At 39.7% G+C, this 25,955-nt stretch overlaps 1 protein-coding gene across 3 annotated transcripts in view; it reads left to right on the top strand.

Annotated features, from left to right (window-relative positions):
* The first annotated feature begins 204 nt into the window (after positions 1 to 204).
* Positions 205 to 25,955, top strand: part of PDE7B (phosphodiesterase 7B) — a 380,291-nt gene continuing 354,540 nt past the window's right edge. The window contains exons 1-2 of one of the 3 annotated variants that reach the window (XM_089332644.1): positions 205 to 305; positions 2,288 to 2,385. Coding sequence is in view for 1 of the 3 variants with exons in the window: in XM_008263552.5 (XP_008261774.1) it covers positions 25,809 to 25,829 (21 nt within the window). In the remaining 2 variants the exon portion in view is untranslated. Of the gene's footprint in view, positions 306 to 2,256; positions 2,386 to 25,374; positions 25,830 to 25,955 lie in introns of those variants that run through there. The other 2 variants (XM_089332645.1, XM_008263552.5) reach the window with 2 other exon arrangements.

The following is a 25,955-nucleotide window of genomic DNA, read 5'->3' as shown; positions in this document are numbered from 1 at the left end:
ATTACGATTGCAAATTAATGCATGCTTCTAGTGAAAGGTAAGTTCAGAAGACTAGATCCCGAAAATTTAAGTGTCCTCCTGTCTTCTTCAAGTGTTTGTTAGAAAACTTTCCTGTAACAGTTTGGGGAGATGGACAGGAGGAAATCTCCTCTTTCACAGCCAGGAAACTACACATTTAACACCGTGCTGGTCCTTTTTCTCGACAGGGTCGAGGCAGGTGAGATTCCACAATCGTGGCAAGAAACAGATGCACCTGCCTATCGTCTCAGCAAGGGAGACAGTCTGGCTGTGGCTGTGACTTGATGGTAAAGTTTTTCTTTAGAGGCAAGGTCTGTTCCTACGCAGGAAGGGCTGGGACCCTGACAATGAGTCACTTGGCACATGTCCTTCTGAGTTGGTGGCCCCATAAGGGTTGGAACTGGTTTTCCCTTTACCTCTGTTCCCCAGCCTGGCCTGGGCCCCCCACCCAGAACAACCTTTGGTAAGACAGAGCTGTTTCCTCTGATAGGCTCTTTCCCCATTATCTTGGCTGAGCAGCCACAACCTAAAGGCCGGGATAGATCACTGTTGTGGGTGTATTTTTACTTTGTGGTGTCCAAGAAATGGCAGCCCCACTACCAGGGACTGCCTGCTCAGCTTTCTGTGAAGGAATGGGCCAACTTCATCTAGTTCCCCCATTCTCTACCTGGGCCAATACCTGGAATGTGCACTTTCCCCATAACTCTGAGTGTCTGTGACCCCTGCATCCTCCACTGAGGTAAGTATTAAGGCCTCTAATCTGGCCATCAGCCAGGGCCTCACCTGCCAAACAGCCTTAAACTCATTCAGGTGGAGGAAGGGAGCCAGCAGAGAGGCACAGCATAAAAAACAAACAAACAAAAAAAGCAGAGGATCAGGGGGAGACTATTCTGGAAGAATATCTCTGACAAACCTACCTCCTCATTTGTTGTCAAAACATTCTTGGAGATTGTGTTCTAAAAAAAAAAAAATCATCTGATTCTGTAATTTTTCAAATTTCCATGGCTACTCTGTGGTAGAATTAGAACAAATGGCTAATAGGACACCATTAGCATTGCTCAGAACTAAATAGTCCTGGTCATCTCTGATTGGATTTCAGTGAGGAGGAAGCTGGTAAACATCAGCATCTGAGTGCCTCTGGCCACCAGGAGAAATGCTGAGATGTCTGGCAAAGTTTTAAAATCTCTTCTCCAAAGAGCTCATTTCAATGACATTTTTACCTTCAGAAAATGATTTGGTTATAAATTAGCTTAGTAATAATTATTATGTTTATAAAGATATTTTAGCACAAGACCTAATTTGTACTAATGAGAGAAAATTATCATTGGTTTGATTTTTTTTACTATATCAAAGATGTTTGAAGCTTTTAAATCATCTTTGTGGTTTCTCTTACACTCGAAAGGTTGTACTATCTTAGTCCATTTGTGCTGCTATAGCCAAAATCCCTGAGACAGAGTAATTTATAAAGGACAGAAATGTGTTTCCTCACAGTGATGGAGGGGAGGAAATCCACACTCAGGGCATGCACAAGCTTCCTTCTCTGGCAAGGGTGGATCTCTGCTTCCAAGATGGCGCCATCTTGCTGCCTCCTCTCGAGGGGCAAACACTGCGTTCACGTGGAGGAAGGCAGAAGGGCAAGCTCCCCAAAGCTGAGGAAGTCTCTGTAATAAAGGCCTCACTCTCATTCATGAGACAGATTCCCTCCTGGCCTAAGAAACTCCTGAAAACCTCATCTCTCAATACCATCTCAATGGCCACACTTGAATTTTGGAAGAAACACAGTGAAATCTTAGCATTGATCTGTATTATCCAGGTCACTGACATCAGGTTCAAGCTACTCATGGGGAAAAAGCCATAGAAAATTATCTTTCTTGTAGCCTTTTGCATTGCAAATGCATCTTATATATAGTGAGTACTCAATAAAAAATTAATGAGTTAGGAATGGCTATTTAAAGTGCCAAGGGTGCTAAATAGTCTTAGACCTCTTTTGTTAGTGATTTAATCCTGATAATTTGCTTTTGTGTTTAGAGAGTGTTATGGATAGAACAAGACTTGTCACCATAAAACTTATGCAGATGTTTGAATTCTGATGTCTTAACAAATGAGTGAACAAGTGTGAAGACCTGATGTAATTATGGCATCTTAAGATGTGAGTCTTCTGGGAGTTGTTTAGGCCATTGCGGGGAGGGGCATGTCCTTGGAGTGTGGTTCTTATAAGAGGTTTAATTGGTTTAGTCTGGGTTTGGCTTAGCTTCACTCTTCTTCCTAGCTCATGGTGTGCCTCCGTAATCATCATCATGACCATCCTGTACAGACGCCAGATTATGGGGCTATCACATCCTGAACTCCAAACTGTAATCTCCAACTGTAAGTTGAAATAAGTCTTTTCTTTTGCAAGGAAGCTTCTCTCAAGTATTTTAGTTAAAATAACAAAAAGACTAAAAAAAAGGAAAACAGAGTGAAAGATATGCTGTTGGGAGAAATTATCACTTGTGTGAAAATCATATCTCCAAGTAGAGATTTTCGGTATGTTAGCAATCTCTTTTGTATTGGATCTTCCTATCTATTAGGAGAAGATAATGATACTTCTATCTTATAAGGTTATTATGAGTATCAGCTTTAGTCATGTAAGAAAACACTAGCACAGAGTGTGTTCTGGGTGTGTAACAAATGCCATTCCCTTCCCTTTACATGGTTCAGTTGAGCTGACATCTAAATATTAGCAAAAGAATTATGATAAATGTTGTCAATATATATTCTTTCTCTGTGATCTAGAAGAAATACACATATGTGTGCATGTATGTATGTGAATATTTTCTGAGTACATAAACCTGCCAGACATAATGTGCAGCAGTATGCTGACAAAGAACTGTAATGCATGATTCCTCTAGGAAGGTGGAATTTGTTAGTTTGCCTCACTGTTGCCCATCTGCCTCCAGTTGTGTTGAGAACGGGGAAGTAGACACAACAATGGGGTGGGGGAAGGTAAAAACAAAGAGAAGAACTTGTTTGTTTGCTATATTCTCAAACTGATTGCTATTAAAAAAAAGTATTAGAGCAAGTTTACAGTGTTTATAGTGTAGCATGTTAAATGGTGGCATCACCTTCTGTTTGTAAGAGTTAAGCCAAGTTGTTATCCTTCAGTTTGAGGAATGTACTCTGAAGTTTTTGTTGAAATGAGTAATATCTTGCTGCTTGCCTCTGTCTATTTTTCCTTGTGTTTCTTTGAATTGTTCTTTTCTGAATTGACACACATATTTACAGGATATAATTAGTTGATACCATAGAATTCATAAACTCTTCAACAAATATTCCCATCATGGTGATCAGTAGCATCTTGTTCATTTACACCTTCTGGGTGTGTTAATGGTATTAAACCCAGATTATGCCCAAAGTGATGTCTTGTTGGGTTTCTTTGACATACTTTTGCTACCTATTGAGATGGTCTTTTCCTAGCTTTCAGTTTGAGATCAAGAACAAAGCCTGTTTCTAAATCATCACTAATACTGACCTCCACTAAATAAGAAACATTTGGGATTTCTGTTTTTGCCTAACTTAGAAGGAAGGGAGAATAAATACTCATTAGATTTTCTTGAGAATGTTAAAGAGGATAGCACAAGCACAAATATTCCCCTAAATTTCTTCCAGCTCCCTCTACCACACCTATGATGAAGGAGGAAGGTTGGTTCTGACAGCCATCACCAGGCAAGAATTTTTAGCCATTTTCACCTGTCACTATGGGTTGCAGGATTTTTTAATATGGAGACAGTTCCTTCTTAATATGGAGAAGTCCTTTATATCTCAAACTTAGCATGTATTATAGGGAGTGGAAAGCAGAACGTCTGATAATGAAGGATACTGCTGGTGTTGGACTCCGTTCTTGGCTTTTGCACAATCCAGACTGTCCCTAAAGAGCACTCAGTCCCTCATCGGCTGACCCTTCCTTTCCAGAAAGCAACTAGAGTTCTACTGGGAAGTGCCAGCTGACTTCACGGTGGTGCTGGTAGGGCTGAGGCATAGCTGCTGTGACATGCTCAGGGTCACAACCACCAGCAGCCTTGATGGTCTTCACAGAGTACTCATCTCCTGGCCACTTTTAGTCTTAGTGTCTTGAGTACATATGCTCCTGCTTCTCAATTTCTCGGCAGGGGTGTCTTTGAACAAGGAAAGTCCTTTCTGAGACCTCACCCATTGGTCTGAGATCCCCTTTCCCTTCTTAGGTTCAGAACAATAAAATAGCCAGCATGAAAATGTATCAGAAATTAATGTGGGTGTGTCTGTTGCTCTTAAAGCAAGTTTGTGCACTGAAATTAAACAAACCAATATACAAGTAAAAGAGCTTAAGCAAGACAGCTACTCTTATTTTAAAAACTTATTAAGGATCCTTGCCTTTGTGTTAGTGAGTGTAATTTTGGGAAGGGATGACACCATGATGCATTGGGTTAAGCCACCTCCGAGAGCACTGGCATCCCATTTGGGTGCCAGTTCAAGTGCCAGATGTTCCACTTCCAATCCAGCTCCCTGCCCGATGTGCCTGGGAAAGCCTCAGAAGATGGCCCAAGTCCCTGAGCTCCTGCCACCCATGTAGGAGACCCGGAGGAAGCTCCTAGCTTTAGCCTGGACCAGTTGTGTTCATTGCAGCCATTTGGGGAGTGAACAGCAAATGGAGGACCTCTCTCTCTCTCTCCCTCTCTCTCCCTCTCTCTCTCCCTCTCTCTCTCCCTCTCTCTCTCCCTCTCTCTCTCCCCCTCTCTCTCCCTCTCCCTCTTCTTCTCCTTCTCCTTCCCTCTCTCTCTCTCTGTGTAACTCTGCCTTGCAAATAGATAACTAAATATTTTTTAAAAAAATGAGTGTAATTTTGAGAGATTTTTATCAGCAAAGCAGACTGCATACCACATAAGATTATACTTTCTTCTCAGGTTTCTCTTCTCTTCATATCACACAAATATACTCCCTATCAGTCTAGTAAAAAATCAGTTTCCTGATTGTTTTCTTATTTAACAACAACATAACAATCCTTCACAGTTTTAAACAGTACAACATGATAAACAGGGATTCACTAACTAAATCAATAACATTCCAACTGACAATGATGAACTTTGAAAATTGTGTTGTTCCATGAAGCCTCATCATTTCAATTTTTCTTTTTAAAAATGCAGAATTGCTCTAGGAAACACCACCCTCACTATTTTCACTGAAATGTAGGTTTCTAAAGACCTCAAGGAGGGATCCCTCGTCAGAAATGCCAAAAATAGATTTAGGATTTTACCTTACCGTTTCCTATGGCAGCTTCAATTTTCGTGGTTTGGTGTTCACTGCTCAGTTAAAAAGATAAAAATCTGATGTCCTATGATCCTAATGTGAGGGGTTTTCCACAGAACCAAGTATGCCATAGCCTAGGATGGAAACTGTAAGAGAAAAAAGGGTCAGGAAGAGAAGGATCTGAACCAGAAGAATGAGCAAAATTCAGCACTCCCCCCCTCATAGATTTTTTTTTTACTCTAAGCACCATTCACAGAAATTTGGTATCCATGGAGACGAGTGCAATGCATGCTGAGGTTACATATTCTGTGTAGATACAAAAGGCTATCTATCCAATCTGATGCCACATTCAGGAGTAGCTGAGGGCATGTGTTTGACGAGAGTATTGAATAATTGAGCACCTAGCATGTACAGAGAAGCATGGTTAGTACAAGGGTACAAAATAGACAACAAATGGTGATGAATATGCAACCACTATTTCTATGTAGTAGTCTTGGCAACCAGGAACATTCCAGCTTTTTGTAAACTCCTAATATTACCCATGAAAAATACAAGGAAATGTTCCAGTTACAAATTTACATTTTATCTCCTGCTTTCCTTTAAAAAAAAAACCTTAATATTGTCAAATTGCAGATGGAATCTTCCTGGGACTTTATTTTATAAATGAATGATAAAATAGAGAGCAAGGATTCCCAGAAATTGAATAAGATCATAGCAGCTTTGCAGGCTGGTGACCAGAAATGAGGCAAAGCTGGGAAAACAGGAAGACAACAGAGGAGTTTTGGCAGTAAGTTGATTTAAACAGGAGTGAAAGCCACCAAAAAGAAGGGGGGAAACTGCGTTTGAGGATGACAGAGTAAGGAACTTCTGGAAACAAAACTAGGGGTGGGAAGTTCATGGTGAGAATCAGGGGAGACAGACCTCCTGTAATCCTACCTGACCTCAAGGGAACGTCATGGAGAAGCCGGCTAAAAAGAGCTACGCTTCCGCTTCCTTAACTATCAGTGAAATTGGCTGAGAGTTCCAACATAGCCTTAGGAAATAAACCTGGGTATGACGTATATAATAAAAACTGAAAGAATTAAAATCATACATCGATCATGTTGGAATTGGGGAATGCCATATTTAGATCAATTTTCTTAAAGTTATTGGCCTCTGCTGCATATTCATTGGTCAGCTCAAGAGTGTGTTAGGGGTGTTCCTTTAATTACCAGTACACATGGAGGAGGCAGTGACTTGTCAGCATCAGTGTGAGATCTTGCAGCGTGGGAAATGAGCAGTGGCTTGTGCTCTAGTGATGAGCAGGCATGGGGGGGGTGGGTAACAGCAGAAAACAGATGACTCCAGAGAGAAATACACCCACATGTTAAATCTCTTGGTGGAACATGCCCCTAGTTATTCTTTAATCTGGGAGTCAGGAACATTTTCCTGTTGAAAAATGTCTATTTCAACAAATTAGGTGAAAGTACCATCCCAGGCATATTAAATGCTGTTGTGTCTACATCTGTGTGTTCACACACAGCAAGTTGACATATGTTCAAGTCACAAAATTAACTTTATAAGTGATTCATTTGACACAAGTATATTTTTGATTTTTTTTTTTTATGAAATGTGTTGGTGTTACCCAGTATGGTGGATGTGACTATAAATCTCAAGAGGAATGTCACTTCACATCTCTAAGGTCTTCGACAGCAGATTCTGTATGGCAGTCAGTAAAAGTACAGCCATTTCCAGGTGGACCTGACAAAACATAAAGCTGATCAGCACCCTAGACGTGAAGCTGCAAGATGCAGATACTTACTCTGTTTCTTTGGTAGTTGGATAAATACATTTAATGACATTGATATGAAGGACATGCAGTAAATAAACTGCACCCTCTGTGGCTCTGATTCTCAGGGCATGGTGGTGAATTACTATATAGTTTCCTATCATTAGAAATATCCATGTCTCATTTGATGTCTGCATCTATTCTTTACCAGTTCTGCACATATTACCATGGCTCTTCCGAGGTCCTCCAAAGAAGTATTGAAGTGGGGTTTCCTGCTGCTAGCAACCCTTCCTAAAATATAATGTCATCTTTAATGCTTTGTGGAATAGCTGATCCGGTGTCTTGTCCATCAGTGTCTTTGTTCTCCTGCAAAATAAAAACCTCATGCCTGGACTGCTCAATGAAGTGTCGAATCTCTCTCCTGGGTTGTTGAAATCTGGACTCCTAACACAGTATAACTGCCAGGTTACCAGGCATGCTGTTTTAAGGGCCTCTTTAGTCTCTTTGAATTACATGTTAGATTTACACATAACTTCTACACCAATCCATTTGCTCATCAATTCAGTCATCAGATAGCTATGAACTAATGGTCTACTAAATGCCAGGTACTGTGCTAAGTAGTGCTAAACACATTGTATGATTAATTTAATTTGGTCCAGTGGCCTCATCAAGCTTTCTAAGCCTAATGGCGGTCTGTTACTGAGTACTTAAGAAAGCCATGTACTTGTGTGCTTTCTGAAAACAGGTATTTTTGTACTTCCTACTAAAAACTAACATTTGAGTTTAACTTCTGTTAAATATAATTCAAGTTTTAAATGTTGTCACGCAACTTGATAATTTAGGACTCCTGTGTGGTTAATAATCAAACTTTAGCTTTTAATATGAATTTGAATTTTTGCACTAATACTTTTCTTAGTATTGATCAATTCTATAATAGTTCAAAAAAACTCAAGCATTTTGAAAAATGTATAAAATGAAAATATTTTTAAATTGAATCTTTATTTTAAATGTGCTAAAGGACAATTGCTACTTAAAGGAATTCTGATATAACATTGTAAAGAAAGTGATTAACCACTAACTTATTTTTAATAAATCTGGATTTTTAAACTATAATTTCTGTGTTGCAGAAAGCAAAACTTTTAGTAATATAAAAATTGCTAAGCTCAGAATGTAAATTATGGGAACATGTAAACTGTTTTAATGAAAAGAAATACATAAGCAGTCCAAGACATAAGATATTTTACCACTTTTTTGCCTTCATGGAAAATGTCTGATGGGAAGATTAAATGAGAGAGTTTAGAAGAAGGGTTTTTCTTCTTGCTTTCCAAAGGTCCTTGCTCCTTGATATTTTTGCCATGGCTCTGAACTAAATTAGCATTTTGCAGACATCATCCTAAGACAGTCTATTGATGTGGGAAACTGCTCTAATGAAAGATAGTAGATGGTAGAAGAAAGAGAAAATACTTTGAAATCCAAAGCATTTTAAATACATAGGAGAAAAATTCAGTAGTAGGACTGAATGTTTCTCTGCTAACAAATTTTTTTCTTTTTTTATTATTTAGTAAATATAAATTTCCAAAGTACAGTTTATGGATTACAATGGCTTCCCCCCCCCATAATTTCCCTCCCACTCGCACCCCTCCCATCTCCCGCTCCCTCTCCCATTCCATTCATATCAAGATTCATTTTCAATTCTCTTTATATACAGAAGATCGATTTAGTATATATTAAGTAAAGATTTCATCAGTTTGCACCCACACAGAAACACAAAGTGTAAAATACTGTTTCAGTACTAGGTATAGCATTACTTCACATTGAACAACACATTAAGGGAAGATCCCACATGAGAAGGAAGTACACAGTGACTCCTGTTGTTGACTTAACAATTTGACACTCTTGTTTATGGCATCAGTAATCTCCTTAGGCTCTAGTCATGAGTTGCCAAGGCTATGGAAGCCTTTTGAGTTTGCCGACTTCAATCTTATTCTGACAGGGTCATAGTCAAAGTGGAAGTTCTCTCCTCCCTTCAGAGAAAGGTACCTCCTTCTTTGATGGCCCAGTTCTTCCCACTGGGATCTCACTCGCAAAGATCTTTCATTTAGGTCTTCTTTTTTTTTTTTTTTTTTTCCCAGAGTGTCTTGGCTTTCCATGCCTCAAATACTCTCATGGGCTCTTCAGCCAGATCCGACTGCATTAAAGGCTGATTCTGAGGCCAGAGAGCTATTTAGGACATCTGCCATTCTGTGAGTCTGCTGAGTATCCCTATTCCCTTTTTGATTCTATCAGTTAGTATTATCAGACACTAGTCTTGTTTGTGTGATCCCTTTGACTCTTAGACCTATCAGTGTGATCAATGGTGAACTGAAATTGATCACTTGGACTAGTGAGATGGCATTGGTACATGCCACCTTGATGGGATTGTATTGGGATCCACTCACATGACTCTAACTCCACCATTTGGGGCAAGTCCGACTGAGTATGTCCCAAATTGTACATCTCCTCCCTCTCTTATTCCCCACTCTTATATTTAACAGGGATTACTTGTCAGTTAAAATTTAAACACCTAAGAATAATTGTGTGTTAATCACAGAGTTCAACCAATAGTACTAGAACAAAACAAAGAGAAAATACTAAAATGGATAAAGTATTACATTGTACATCAACCGTCTGGACAAGAGCTGATCAAGTCACTGTTTCTCATAGTTTCCATTTCACTTCAACAAGTTTCCCCTTTGGTGCTCAGTTAGTTGTCGCCAATCAGGGAGAACATATGATATTTGTCCCTTTGGGACTGGCTTAATTCACTCAGCATGATGTTTTCCAAATTCCTCCATCTTGTTGCAAATGACCGGATTTCATTGTTTTTGACTGCTGTATAGTATTCTATAGAGTACATGTCCCATAATTTCTTTATCCAGTCTACTGTTGATGGGCATTTGGGTTGGTTCCAGGTCTTAGCTATTGTGAATTGAGCTGCAATAAACATTGATGTGCAGACAGCTCTTTTATTTGCCAATTTCATTTCTTTTGGGTAAATTCCAAGGAGTGGGATGGCTGGGTTGTATGGTAGGGTTATATTCAGGTTTCTGAGCAATCTCCAAACTGACTTCCATAGTAGCTTTACCAGTTTACATTTCCACCAGCTGTAGGTTAGTGTCCCTTTTTCCCCATATCCTCACCAGCATCTGTTGTTGGTAGATTTCTGAATGTGAGCCATTCTAACCGGGGTGAGGTGAAACCTCATTGTGGTTTTGATTTGCATTTCCATGATGGCTAGTGATCTTGAACATTTTTTCATGTGTCTGTTGGCCATTTGGATTTCCTCTTTTGAAAAATGTCTATTGAGGTCCTTGGCCTATCTCTTAAGTGGGTTGTTTGTTTTGATGTTGTGGAGTTTCTTGATCTCTTTGTAGATTCTGGTTATCAACCCTTTATCTGTAGCGTAGTTTGCAAATATTTTTTCCTATTCTGTCTTCTGTCGGTTGCCCCTTCACTCTCCTGACTGTTTCTTTTGCAGTACAGAAACTTCTCAATTTAATGCAATTCTAATAGTTAATTTTGGCTTTGACTGCCTGCACCTCCAGGGTCTTTTCTAGGAAGTCTTTGCCGGTACCTATATCTTGCAGGGTTTCTCCAATGTTCTCTAATAATTTTATGGTGTCAGGTCGTAGATTTAATTCTTTAATCCATGTTGAGTGAATTTTTGTGTAAGGTGAAAGGTAGGGGTCTTGCTTCATGCTTCTGCATGTGGAAATCCAATATTCCCAGCACCATTTATTGAATAGACTGTCCTTACTCCAGGGATTGGTTTTGGATTCTTGATCAAATATAAGTTGGCTGTAGATGTTTGGGTTGATTTCTGGTGTTTCAATTCTGTTCCATTGGTCTATCCATCTGTTTCTGTACCATTACCATGCTGTTTTGATAACAACTGCCCTGTAGTATATCCTCAAATCTGGTATTGTGATGCCTCTGGCTTTGTTTTTGTTGTACAAGATTGCTTTAGCTATTTGAGGTCTCCTGTATCTCCATATGAATTTCAGCATCATTTTTTCCAGATCTGAGAAGAATGTGTTTGGTATCTGGATTCGTATCGCATTGAATCTATAAATTGCTTTTTGGAGAATGGACATTTTGATGATATTGATTCTTCCAATCCATGAGCATGGGAGTTTTTTCCATTTTTTAGTATCCTCTTCTATTTCTTTCTTTAAGGTTTTGTAATTTTCATCATAGAGATCTTCAACGTCCTTGGTTAAGGTTATTCCAAGGTATTTGTTTTTGTAGCTATTGTGAATGGGATTGATCTTAGAAGTTCTTCCTCAGCTGTGGCATTGCCTGTGTATACAAAGGTTGTTGATTTTTGTGCATTGATTTTATATCCGGCTACTTTGCCAAACTCTTCTATGCGTTCCAGTAGTCTCTTAGTAGAGTTCTTTGGGTCCCCTAAGTAAAGAATCATATCATCTGCAAAGAGGGATAGTTTGAGTTATTCCTTCCCAATTTGGATCCCTTTAATTTCTTTTTCTTGCCTAATAGCTCTGGCTAAAACTTCGAGAACTATGTTGAATTGCAGTGGTGAGAGTGGGCATCCCTGTCTGGTACCAGATCTCAGTGGAAATGCTTCCAACTTTTCCCCATTCAAAAGGATGTTGGCCGTGGTTTTTTCATAAATTGCTTTGATTGTATTGAGGAATGTTCCTTCCATACCCAGTTTGCTTAGAGTTTTCATCATGAATGGGTGTTGTATTTTATCGAATGCTTTCTCTGCATCTATTGAGATAATCATATGGTTTTTCTTCTGCAGTCAGTTAATGTGGTGTATCACATTGATTGTTTTGTGCACATTGAACCATCCCTGCATACCAGGGATAAATCCTACTTGGTCTGGGTGGATGATCTTCTGATGTGTTGTTGCATTCTATTGGCGAGAATTTTATTGAGGATTTTTGCATCTATGTTCATCAGGGATATTGGTCTGTAATTCTCTTTCAGTGCTGCATCTTTTTCCGGCTTAGGAATTAAGGTGATGCTGGCTTCATAGAAAGAATTTGGGAGGATATCCTCTTTTTCGATTCTTCTGAATAGTATGAGAAGAATTGGAGTTAGTTCTTTTTTAAATGTCTGGTAGAATTCAGCAGTGAATCCATCTGGTCCTGGGCTTTTCTTTGTTGGGAGGGCCTTTATTACTGATTCAGTTTCTGTTTCAGTTATGGGTCTATTTAGGTTTTCTATGTCTTCATGGTTCAATTTAGGTAGATTAAATGTGTCCAGGAATCTATCCATTTCTGATAGATTTCCCTGTATGCTGGCATACAAGTCCTTGTAGTAATTCCTGATGATCCTTTTTATTTCTGTGGTGTCTGTTGTTACGTTTCCTTTCATCTCTGATTTTATTGATTTGGGTCTTTTCTGTTTTTAGTTAGTTGGGCCAATGGGGTGTCAATTTTGTTTATTTTTTCAAAAAACCAGCTCCTCGTTTGGCTGATTTTTTTGTAAATTTTTTTGGATTCAATCCTGTTGATTTCTTCTCTGATTTCAATTATTTCTCTTCTCCTACTAGATTTGGGTCTGGTTTGCTGCAGATTTTCTAGATCCTTGAGATGAATTGAAAGCTCATTTATTTGGTGCCTTTCCAATTTCTTGATGTAGGCACCTATTGCTATGAACTTTCCTCTTAACACTGCTTTTGCTGTATCCCATAAGTTTTGGTATGTTGTGCTGTTATCCTCATTTACTTCCAGAAAGTTTTTGATTTCACTTTTGATTTCTTCTAAGACCCATTGTTCATTCAGGAGCGTGTTGTTCAATCTCCACATGTTTGCATATGCTCTAGGGATTCCTGAGTTGCTAATTTCCAACTTCATTCATATATGGTCTGAGAAGCTGCATCGTATGATTCTGATTCTTTTGAATTTGCTGAGACTTGCTTTATGGCCTAGTATGTGGTCAATCCTAGGGAAGGTTCCATGTACTGCTGAGAAGAATGTAAATGCTTTATGTTTTGGATGAAAAGTTCTATAGATATCTGTTAGATCCATTTGGGCTATAGTGTCGTTTAAATCTACTGTATCCTTGTTGATCTGTCTATTTCTGAGAGTGGAGTATTGAAGTCCCCCAGTACTATTGTATTGGAGTCTAAGTCTCCCTTTAAGTCCCTTAACAAATCTTTTAAATAAACCAGTGCCCTGTAGTTAGGTGCATATACATTGATAATTGTTATATCTTCCTGTTGAATTGATCCCTTAATCATTATATAGTGCCCCTCTTTGTCTGTCCTAACAGTTTTTGTGGTAAAGTTTATGTTGTCAGAAATTAAGATGGCTACGCCTGCTTTTGTTTCATTTCTGTTGGCATGGTATATCTTTTTCCAGCCTTTCACTTTCAGTCTGTATGGATCTTCATTGGAAAGATGTGTTTCTCGCCATTCCCTCCTAGCTTGTAGGGTTTCTGATGAGAAGTCAGCTGTGAGTCTGATAGGAGATCCTCTGAGAGTAATCTGACGTTTCTTTCTTGCACATTTTAGGATCTTTTCTTTATGTTTCACTGTGGAGAGTTTAATTACAATGTGTCGTGGTGAGGATCTCTTTTGGTCGTGTTTATTAGGGGTTCTTAAATGAACAGTCAATCATAGAAGAAATCAAAAGGGAAATTAAAAAAAAAACCTGGAAACAAATGATGATGGAACCACAACATATCAAAACCAATGGGAGACAGCAAAAGCAGTGTTAAAATGGAGGTGTGTAGCAATTAGTGCCTACATCCAGAAATTGGAAAGGCATCGAGTAAATCATCAAACAATGCATCTTAGGAACCTAGAAAAACAAGCACAAACCAAACCCAAAATTAGTAGGGGGAAAATAAGTGAAATTAGATAAGAAATAAACAAAGTTGAAATCAAAATTTTACAAAAGATCAGTGAAATGAAGAGCTGATTTTTTTGAAAAAATAAATACCAAAAAAAGAGGGAGAAGGCTCAAACCAATAAATTCAGACATGAAAAAGGAGATATAATAACAAACACCACTCAAAAAGAATCATCATGAATTACTACAAATAGCTACATGCCAATACACTAGAAAAATCTTAGAAGAACTGGGTGGATTTCTGGATACATACAATCTGCCAAAATTGAGCCACAAAGACAGAAAACTATATAGACCAATAACCGAGATGGAGATGGAATCAGTAATAAAGATCCTCCCAACAGATAAAATTCCAGGACCAGATGGCATCATTGATGAACTCTACCAGGCTTTTAAAGAACTAATCCCAATTTTTCTCAAACTATTCAAAACAATTGAAAGGGAGGGAATCCTCCCAAATACCTTCTATGAGGCCAGCATCACCTTAATTCCAAAACCAGAAAAAAACATAACAAAGAAAGAGAACTATAAACCAATATCTCTGATGAACATAGATGAAAAAATCTTCAACAAAGTACCAGCTAATAGAATCCAATAATATATCACAAAGATCATTTGCTTGGACAAAGTGATTTTGGAAGAATTAATATCATAAAAATGTCCAGAATACCCAAAGTAATTTACAGACTCAATGTGATCCCAGTCTAAATACCAATGACATTCTCCTCAGATCTAGGAAAAACAAAAAGATGCTAAAATTCATATGGAAACTCAAGAGATCCTGAATAACTAAAGCAATCTTAAACAATGAAACAAAGGCAGAGGCATCATAATACCAGATTTCAAGAAAAACTACAGCTCAATTATATTCAAAACAGCTTGGTACTGGGACAAAAATAGACATGTAGACCAATGAAACAGAATAAAAACCCCAGAAATTAATCCAACGTGTACAACCAATTAATCTTTGACAAATTATCTAAAATCAATCCACAAAGAAAGGGCAATCTCTTCAGCAAACTATGCTGTGAAAATTGGATCTATGCATGCAGAAGTGTGAAACAAGACCCCTACCTTACACTTTATACAAAGATCAACTTAAAGTAGATCAAGAAGCTAAATCTATGATCTGATAGCATCAAATTGCTAGAAGAAAACACTGGGGAAACTCTGTAAGACATTGGCATGAGGCCGGTGCTGTAGCTCACTAGGCTAATCCTCTGCCTGCAGAGCCAGCACCCCGGGTTCTAGTCCCAGTTGGGGCGCTGGATTCTGTCCCGGTTGCTCCTCTTCCAGTCCAGCTCCCTGCTGTGGCCCGGGAAGGCAGTGGAGGATGGCCCAAGTGCTTGGGCCCTGCACCTGCATGGAAGACCAGGAGGAAGCACCTGGCTCCTGGCTTTGGATCGGCACAGTGTGCCAGCCGTAGCAGCCATTTGGGGGGTGAACCAACAGAAGGAAGACCTTTCTCTCTGTCTCTCTCACTGTCTAACTCTGCCTGTCAGAAAAAAATAAAAAGAAACTCAACAACAAAACAAAAAATCCAGTTAAACAATGGATGTGAACAAGCATTTTTCAAAGGATGAAGTACAAATGTCCAACAGACATATGAAGAAATGCTCAGGGGTACTAGCCATCAGGGAAATGCAAATCAAAACCACAATGAGGTTTCACCTCATCCCATTTAGAATGGCTATTATCCAAAAATCAAAAAGCAATAAATGCTGGTGAAGATGTAGGGTAAAAGGTACCCTAAAACACTGTTGGTGGATATGTAATCTAGTACAACCATTATGGAAGACAGTATGGAGATTCCTCAAATATCTGAAAATAGATCTACCATATGACCCAGCCATCCCACTCCTGGGAATTTGCCTAAGGAAATGAAATCAGCATGTAAAAGAGTTATTTGTACACCCATATTTATAGTAGCTCAGTTCACTGTCGCCAAGATAGAGAATCAACCCAGATGCCCTTTAGTTGATGACTGGATAAAGAAAATGTGGTATATATACACTATGGAATACTACTGAGCTGCAAAAAAAACAATGAAACCATGTCTTTTGCAACAAAATGGATGCAATTGATAACCATTATGCTTAGTGAAATAAGCCAGTCTCAAAAAAAATAAATAAATAAAATCAAATATTATAAGATTTCTCTGATACATGGCAGTTAATATAGAATACAAAAAAAGTATAGGTATGAAATTGACATTTTGTGATATGATTGTTGCTTTTAGCCCCTATTTGTAATCTTTTGGAACTGTGGTTTTCCTATTTTCACTTGTTGAATATTATGATTAATGGTGAATTAAGCATGTGACTATAAAGTAGATTAAAATTATGTCTTTGCAAAAACTGGTGCAGATGGGAAGGGAGGGAGAGATTTTGTAGGGGGGAGGAGAGAGTAAGTGTGTCTTCTTAGAATTGTATCTGTGGAATTAAAAAAAATTCTGAATTTTGAATATTACCTTTCAATGATCTTGGAAAGTTTTAATTATCAATCTGTGGCCCCAAAGTTTTCAGATAAGCAATTATGGCCTTGGACCAATATCCACTCACTCCAGTATTACATGGTATTTCCCTTTGCTTTGTATTCTCATTCACATTTGCTACTGCCGGACTCTCCAAGTTATATAAATTGTATGGAAATGCTTGTATATTAATGTGTATTAATATGTCTTAATTTTACTTAGGTTGAAATATCTTGCAAGGTATCCCTTATTATTTGACCTTATTATGTCTTTGATCATACCAAAGACTTTCATTTCAGTCTAAGCTACTCTTTATATTTCCTTTGTAATCTGCTTTTGTATTTTTTAGAAAGCGCTCCTACTTTGATACCTTGTATATGTAATCATAGATTTTCTGATACCTTTATAGCTTTGTTTTTTCATGTTTTCTTTTATCCAACTGCAATTTATATTTGCATAATAGTTTTTTGAAAGAGTCAGAGTCTAGCTTGTTTGGATGTTTTACAAACGGCTAGTCTAGTCCCAACTTCATTTACTAAGTATCCCATTCTTCTCCACTCATTTAAAACACCGCTTTTGTCATATACTAAATTTTGAAATCAGTATCAATTCTCTTTTAGACTTTTTTATGTTCCATCGATTTATTCTTCTATTTATATTAATTCTGCAACTTTCATTTTTATAGGTACCTAATAGCTACAAAAAGTGTTCTTTGTTTCTCTCTCAGTAAATTTAACATTGTTTACTATATATATTTTTTTTTTTGACAGGCAGAGTGGACAGTGAGAAAGAGAGACAGAGAGAAAGGTCTTCCTTTTGCCATTGGTTCACCCTCCAATGGCCGCCGCGGCCGGCGTACCGTGCTGATCCAATGGCAGGAGCCAGGTACTTATCCTGGTCTCCCATGGGGTGTAGGGCCCAGGGACTTGGGCCATCCTCCACTGCCCTCCCTGGCCACAGCAGAGAGCTGGCCTGGAAGAGGGGCAACCAGGACAGAATCTGGCGCCCCGACCGGGACTAGAACCCGGTGTACCAGCACCGCAAGGCAGAGGATTAGCCTAGTGAGCCACGGCGCCAGCCTGTTGACTATGTTTTACACCTTGAAACACAGTTTTCCTTGGATTCTGTGATATCATATCTTGTTTTTTTATTAAATTCTCACCCTCTCTCTCCATACTTTACATATTCTTCTCCATCTTTGTATATCCCTTAAATATTCATGTTCTTTTTGATTTCCCCTCAATTCCTCATCTTTCCTCACACTAGACATACTTCCTTAGTTCATATGGCTTAACTGATGAATATTTTGCTACTCAAAAACTGTTCTTTTAGCCCAAGTTCTTATGAGTTTCATAACAACATATTCACATCTACTTCAATGTTCAGTTCAAGACTGAACTTCCCATCTCCCTGGCACACTTAATAAAAGGCACTCACTTGACATGACTAAAATTTTGAGTATCATCTTAACTGACTCATCCTTTATTCTTCCCAGTGTAACCCTCATCTTTCTCCCTCCGTTGTCTCCAAATCCTATTCTTGCATTTCCTAAACAACTCTTAAATTTTCTCATGTTCTCCCTATCCACATTACAACTACCGCCATTTTAGCCACTATTCTTTGCATCCTTTTTTTGTCTTCAAGCTTCCCTCGTTTGGTCCCCATAGGAGTCCCAAAGTGGTATTTCAAGACACAAATATGACCATGTCCTTTACTGCTTAAAACTCTCCATTTCTCTTCGAGCAAATTTCTAATTCCTTATTATGTTCAGATGGCCCTGTGCTTTCTATACTTCCTATCACCCCAGCCACACTGAGCTTACTGTGGTCCTTTGGATGTAGTCAGCTCATCTTGCCCTATATGTGTGTCTAAGTGCTGCCATCTCAGCGTGTAACACTTTTGCAACCCTAGTATTCCCTCATTTTACTCATCTCAGGTACCCCAGCCTTTTTCCAGAGTTCTTCTTTCATATCCTTTAGATTTCATCTCTTATGTCAGTGTTTTCAAGGAGAAGCTTTTGTTGAGTCAAAAATTTGGCTTCAGTCTCACTCTATGCCCCCAAATCACTCCAAATTTCCCTCATCATGTTACTCTTTCCTTTGTATTGTAGCCATGCATTTAATTGTTTTTATCCAGTGCTCATTTTGCTAATAGGAATAGTGTGCTGCTATTTCAGCTTCCTACTTGCAAACTTTATATAATCTCTCATTCCCTGAGTCAAGTTCAAATACCAAATTTAATTTTCTATCATTTTATACTAAACTAGGATGTAGGGACACAGTATGTTACTCATTTCTCTTCCAGTATATTTACATTATGCTGAACCTATAAGTCAGTCCCTTAATATAACCCATATCTTCCTAGTTAAAGATAAATGAAAGCTCCTTTTGCATAGTCTTCCTAAATTCTCTCAGGTGGGTGTAGTCTACTTTTCTATGAATTTCCATTGAACTTACCTACCTTTAGAGTCCTTATTGCCCTCAATCTCCGTATCACTATTATTAAAATGTCTCATATATATAAGAATTAAATATTTCTACTTATACTTGAAACTGAATAAACAGTTTTTAAAGGTAAAAACCACTTGTTATACATCTGTCAACCTCATTAGTATGTTAGGCATATACTTCTGGATTATTCTAATGAAATATACTCAATGAGTATTCCTTGAATGATTTTAACATCTTTAAGTTCATTGAGGAACTTGTCAACCTGGAGGTACAGCAGGAGAAATGTATTTTCCATTCCAGTAATAAGGACAACTGACAAGTGGGGATAAAATCTTCAACATAAGAATTTATATGGGGAGGGAACCCAATTCAATCCACAGCATTGACTATTGGAACTTGACTTCTAAGAGATCATTATTTTAGTTTTTCTTGTTCCTTTATGGCCTTTCCTTCTTGCTCTCCTCTGCTAGATCCTCCTCAGTCTCCCATTATCTGAATGTTGGAGAATATCAGTTCAGTCTGTTTTCATTCTCTAAGTGCTGCCATGCCCTCCCATGGCTTTCAATACAGTTTCATCTATACATAGTTCTCTAGAATTACATATAAATTCCCTACATGTTACTTCTATTTGGATGTCTCATAGATATTATAGAGATAATATGCTATCTAATATCAAATAATTCATAATGACTGAACACCAACCAGCCCTTGTGCCCTTGGCTATCATACTGTATTTCTCTGATAATTCAGACTTTTTATTCTCCTGAATGATTATTTCTTTTTTAAAAGATTTTTATTTATTTATTTGAAAGTCAGAGCTACACAGAGAGAGAAGGAGAGGCAGAGAGAGAGAGAGAGAGAGAAAGGTCTTCCATCTGCTGGTTCACTCCCCATTTGGCCACAATGGCTGGAGCTGAGCCAATCTGAAGCCAGGAGCTTCCTTCGGGTCTCCCACATGGGTGCAGGGGCCCAAGGACATGGGCCATCTTCTACTGCTTTCCCAGGCCATAGCAGAGTGCTGGATAGGAAGTGGAGCACCTGGGATTTGAACCGGGACCCATATGGGATGCCAGCATTGCAGGCGGCGGCTTTACCTGCTACACCACAGCACCGGCCTCCTGAATGACTATTTCATATCTTCTTTCCTCAAACCTCCACAGTCTTTCTTATCCTTTATCTTATCCAATAGTCTAAATTCCTATTTTGTTGAAACATTAAGAAATCACAGAGAATATTCACATTCTTGTACCGCCCTTCCATCCATTTACCAGTACCTATACCATTTACTCTGCCTTTCTTTCTGTTCCTATGGGTGAACCATCCATGCTCCTTCCCAAAGTCAACAACTCTAAGTTTTATATCACGGCTGAAGCAATTTAACACCAACTTTATTTGTTCATGTTTTTCTAGATGGATTCGGCTAGGTATCCTAGTATTACAAGACTGAAGGTCGGGCTATGTTCCTTTCTGGAGGTTCTGGGAAATAATCCACGTCCTAGCTCACTCAAGTTGTTATTGGAATTTGATAATTTACTTCTTGGCAGTTTCAGGACGGAGGTGCCTGTTTCTTTGCTGGCTGGCAGTTTAGAGATCATCCATAGCTCTTAGAGACCACTCTCTGGTCCTTGCACATGGTCTCAACAACTCAGAGCCAGTAGCAGAGCGTTGAATCCTTCTCAAATTGGAACTATCTCTGATTTCTTCTGCTGCTATACCTGTTGCGTCCAGCCAGAAAGATTTCTCTGCTTCTAAGGACTCATGTGGTTAGATTGGATACACTCCAATACTCCAAGATAAATATTTCCTTTCTTTAAGGCCGATAACCTCTATTACATTGTCAAAGTCCCTTTAGCCAAATGATATGACATATTCCCAGGTTTGGAGAGGAGAATGTGAACATCTTTAGAAGGCCATTCTGCCCGTCACACAGTCCCTTTCTCCTCTCAACCGAATCTTACCTCCCCTCAAGTAAACAAAATGCCAGTGTTTCTCTCATGTTGGCAATGCTCCCTGGACTCCACTCTCCCTTCTAATTCCTGATCCCTTTCCGTGCTCTCTTCAGGAACAAACACCTTGAAAGGTTTGCCTATACTCCATGTTCCCAATTCTCCATTTTCTCTTGATCTTTCACCCAATCTACTGCACTGAACCTACTTTTGTCAAAGAAACAAGTTAAAGGGTCAACTCTGCATTCATCTAACTTTCATTTTACACAGCTGATCACTGAAATATTTTGTTTCCCTTCCAAGAGACCACCCTCTCCTGGTCTCTTTGGGACCTCCTAAGGATTCCTTGTCAGTCTGCTGTGCTATTTCTTCCTCTTGTTCTTGACAACAGTAGACTACCTGCAGACTTTCCTACTGCATTAATTCCCAGTCTCATGGCTTTAAATACACACATAATGGTTTCCAAATTTATTTCTACTTCCTGGAGGTATTCTCTTAATTCTAGCCTTATATAATCAGCCACCTCTTCAACATATCCAGGTGGATATCATATAGGCAAGAGTAATATATTTAATATCAGACTCTTCACTTCCTCCCATCTCTTGGTCCTTACCATCTCTATTTTTCCACCTGATGATATCCCAAAGATTGGAGAAGTCATTGGCTCATCTCACTAATCTTCTTTTATATAACTAGCATCCTCCTTTATACTATATACTTCATGATGACATTTAACAAATCCTACTGGCTTTAACACTACAGCAGACACAGAAGTCAACTGCATTTAGTGACCTCCACCAAAAATATTTTGGCTGACATCACCATGATTTCTGACATGTTTTACTGCAGTATTATCTTTGTTAGTCCCTTTCGTCCACTCTGATCACCACACAGCTGCCAGAGTGATCCTGTTAAAATTAAGACAGATCACCTCACTCTTCTCCCTAAAGCCCTGTGTCATTCAGAGGAAAATCCAAAGACTGTGCAATTGACCTAGAAAGTCTTACATACTCCATCCCCCTGAAACTTCTCATCATCTCCTGCAACTTGCCAATCACCCCACCCCTCACAGCTTTGCACTTGATCATCCCCTGTCTATAATGCTGCTCTCCTACTCTTCCCTCATCACCTCTGAATTTGTACTCAAATATCACTTTTGCACTGATTTCTTCTGTGGATGCTTACTTTAAGGCCTTTTTTTTTAAAAAAAAAAGATTTATTTATTTATTTGCAAGTCAGAGTTACACAGAAAGAGGAGAGAGAGAGAGAGAGAGAGGAGGTCTTCCATCCAATGGTTCACTCCCTAGTTGGCCGCAATGGCCGGAGTTGTGCCAATCCGAAGCCAGGAGCCAGGAGCTTCTTCTGGGTCTCCCACATGGGTACAGGGGCCCAAGGACTTGGGCCATCGTCTACTGCTTTCCCAGGCCACAGCAGAGAGTTGGATCGGAGGTGGAACAGCTGGGTCTCGAACCGGCGCCCATATGGGATGCTGGTGCCCATATAGGATGCTGGAGCTTCAGACCAGGGCATTAACCCGCTGCACCACAGCACTGGCCCCACACTTTAAGGTCTGGACTACCTATATAGTCCATGAGCTTTCCTTCTTACATTTTTTTCACTGCAATATTATTACTGTGGAAGATCCTATATAATTTTTTTTATTTATTGGTATAGTTTTCCTCCCATCAGAAATATCTATGTTTCATGAAGCTATGGAAGAGTGTGTGTGTGTGTGTGTGTGTGTGTGGACAGAGCAATCAGTAGTGACTGTTGCTATGGGTGGAAGCTCCAGATTTTCTTTATTTTTTCCTCAAAATCAGGTTCTTCTTCTAGTCTTTTTCATATCCGCAAATTGCACTTCTACTTCAGTTTGTACAAGCCAGGAATGTGAGGATTATTCTTGATTTCTCTTTCTCACATGCACCTCATACCTTCAAGTTCTATCAATTTTATCCATAAATACCCATAAGCACCCGTCCAGAATCTGGCCCTCTTCCCTTTGCCATTGTTCTTACCCAAATCCAAGCCACGACCATCTCACATCTTATTGTAATGCCTCGTTACTGGTCTCCCTGCTCCCCCTTTGCTCCCGGGGAGTCAGCCGTCCATACAGAAGAGAACAATCCCTTTGGAACTTATGTCATATTATAGGCATTGCTCAGCTTACAACATTTCGATAGGTTTTCGATTGTGGAATAAGGTCTGAATCCTTATAAAACACTTCCTGGTCTTATCCCTGACATAGTTCCCTAAGCCCATTTCTTGTCTTTGTTTGTTCACTTTTTTTTTTTTAATAAATTCAGTTTTTAAAAAAGATTTATTTATTTATTTATTTGACAGGTAGAGTTACAGACAGTGAGAGGGAGAGAGAGAGAAAGGTCTTCCTTCTGTTGGTTCATCCCCCAAATGGCAGCCACGGCTGGAGCTACACTGATCCGAAGCCAGGAGCCAGGTGTTTCTTCCTGGTCTCCCACGCGGGTGCAGGGGCCCAAGGACTTGGGCCACAGCAGAGAGCTGGACTGGAAGAGGAGTAACCGGGACTAGAACCCAGGGCCCATATGGGATTCCAGCACCGCAGGTGGAGGATTAACCTAGTGTGCCACGGCGCCGGCCCGTTTTGTTCCCATTTCTGTTCCTTGAATACTCACCCGTTCTCAGCCCTCGACACTGCGTCCTCTGCCTGGAATGCAGAGATGCACAACTAGCTTCTTGCCTTCCTTGAGGCCCCTGCTCAAAGTCCTATACCACAGTGCTTCCCTGAACATCCTACCTGACACAGCACACACACACACACACACACACACACACACCATGCACCCCACCGTCCTCTTAACCTGGCTGTATTTCAAAGCCCTTATTAAAGCGGTCCCCCTTATCTATCATTTTACTTTCCATGGTTTCAGTTACTTACAGTTAACTATGGTCTGAAAACATTAAATGGAAAATTCCAGAAATGAACAATTCAGAAATGTAAAATTGCATGCCATTTTGAAGAGGGTGAACAAATCTCACGCTTCCCACTCCATTCAGCCTGGGACGTGAATCATCCCTTTGTCCTCACTTCATCTTATCACATAGGCATTGCATTACCTCACACCTCACACCATCACAAGAAGGGTGAGTACAGGGCACAAATACATTTTCAGAAAAACCACTGAAGATTGAGAGTGCATACATGAAACTTCTGGAGTCTGGTGTTAAAAAATCCTGTTTCATTACTAGTTATTGATTTTCATCTCTTACTGTGCCTAATTTATCAACTAATCCTTTTCATAGTTCAATGTGTACAAAAAAATCATTGTACACATAGGGTTAAGTCCCATCCATGGTTTTGGTCATCTACTGGGTCATCTTGGAACTCATCCCCAAAGATAAGGGAGGAACTACTGGATATTTGATTTTATTTACTTGAATATTTTTTGCCTATGTTCCTGCTTCTCCAAAATGCTAATCTGGGAAGAAATTCTGTTTTGTTCACTACTGAACCCCAGCATGAACTCCAACAACTATAGGGTTAGACTATTATCACTATCATGTAGGGATCTTAAATGGACATACCTTCTTTCTCAAAGAATCAGTATCAATACTTGAAAAAAGAATTCTGAGATGTCTTGAGTGTTGCACCTACCACTAAAACTTGTGTGTCTTAGAGCAATGGAGAAATCTGATTGGCAAGTGTGGGTCACCTGTCCCCTTAGAGTTCTGTTGTAAGGCTGACTGGGGAAAGGCAGTGCAATCCATAGGTAGAAGAAGGAAAAGTTCTCAAAAGCAAAAAATGAGTTCCTAACTACAGGATTTGCAATGGAAATGGGGGAAGGAGAGGTGGGGATGGGGGAGGCAGAAACAACAGATGGCCACCACAGAGATTTTCCAGAGTGGGAAGAGAAACCCAGGGCTAAGCCGGGGGCCCCTGGTGGAAGAAGTATCCCTAAATAACTGTACATTCACACCCTTTGGGAGAGAGGAGGTGGTATTCCCCAGGCCTGCCCACACGGCCTCACCCTGCCCTGCTTCGTGAATGACTCCTGCGGGAACTGCGGGAGGGATGGCCCTGGCAAGAATAACCCTGAGGTCTCACCACAGAAGGGGCAGGAAAGACACAGCTGCAGCAGGAGCTCTCTGCTGCTCTCACGTCACACTGTGTCATTCTCCAGCGCATTTGCACAATCCAGCCTCCGCCGCCATCCAGATTAATTAGCAACTCACTTTTAGGCAAGGGTAAAACCAAATGAGATCAAAAATAAGCAACAGCTGTGATGTGGGCACACACACACACACACACACACACACAGAGCAAAAATATAGATCCAGCTGCTTTTCACCAGCTCAGGGTTTGGGGTTCAATGTTTCTTTATTTACATATTTTGATAGATCTAACCTCAAAGTCTTATACATTTTTAAAATGTATTCCTGAGTATTAAGCACACTTCTTAGGTGCTCCTGAGCGTGGGGTGCCCAGGCCCACCACAGGCACTCACTCATTCTTCCCATAGTACAGCACTTTACAATTAATAGCACATGCAGAGGAAAAACTAAACCCTTTGACGTCACTCTTGCAACGAGGAAACATAAACAGAAAAGGCTCCACTCCAGTGAGCTGCCAGCGTTGAAGCCGATTGGTCCCTGCTTTTCCTTGCCTGTGGCAACTGACAGCAACTCCCAGCCTCGCAGGCCGGCTGCCTGCTCACCCAGCCAGTCGGTCGGTCTGGGCACTGCAGCAGGCTCGGCTCTGTCCCAGCGCTTGTCTGGGAGAAAAGTGTACTCAGCCAGAGAGAGACTCGCTTCCTACCTTCCTCCTTTCTCGACCTCTCTGTGTGCTTCTGTGAATCTTTTTTTTTTTATTCCCCCCCTCCTTTTTTTTTTTTTTTTTTTTGTTGTTGTTGTTGTTGTTGTTGTTGTTGATTTAATTCTATTCCTAATCCTGGATGAGGTTGCTGGATTCTGCAGCACAAGTCTTCATGAACAAGCAGCACCGCACAGAGATTTCACGGCATTCAAAGGTCACAGAACTGCCACTATGGTTAAATGTCTTGTTTAATGGTTGAGGTATGTACAACAAATTTCAGCGATGAGTTCATTTTTCTTGAGAGGAGAGCGTCACAGAGTGAGGGCAGGATTTTTACTTAAAATGAACCTGTGCATATAGATAGATAATTAGATATTTCTCGATAT

The sequence above is a fragment of the Oryctolagus cuniculus genome, chromosome 5 (genome assembly GCF_051225735.1).
Source record: "Oryctolagus cuniculus isolate XC-2025 breed Fujian yellow rabbit chromosome 5, ASM5122573v1, whole genome shotgun sequence".
Classification (NCBI taxonomy): domain Eukaryota; kingdom Metazoa; phylum Chordata; class Mammalia; order Lagomorpha; family Leporidae; genus Oryctolagus; species Oryctolagus cuniculus.
Note: the sequence above shows the minus strand (reverse complement) of the source record. Positions and strands in the feature narration are given on the sequence as shown.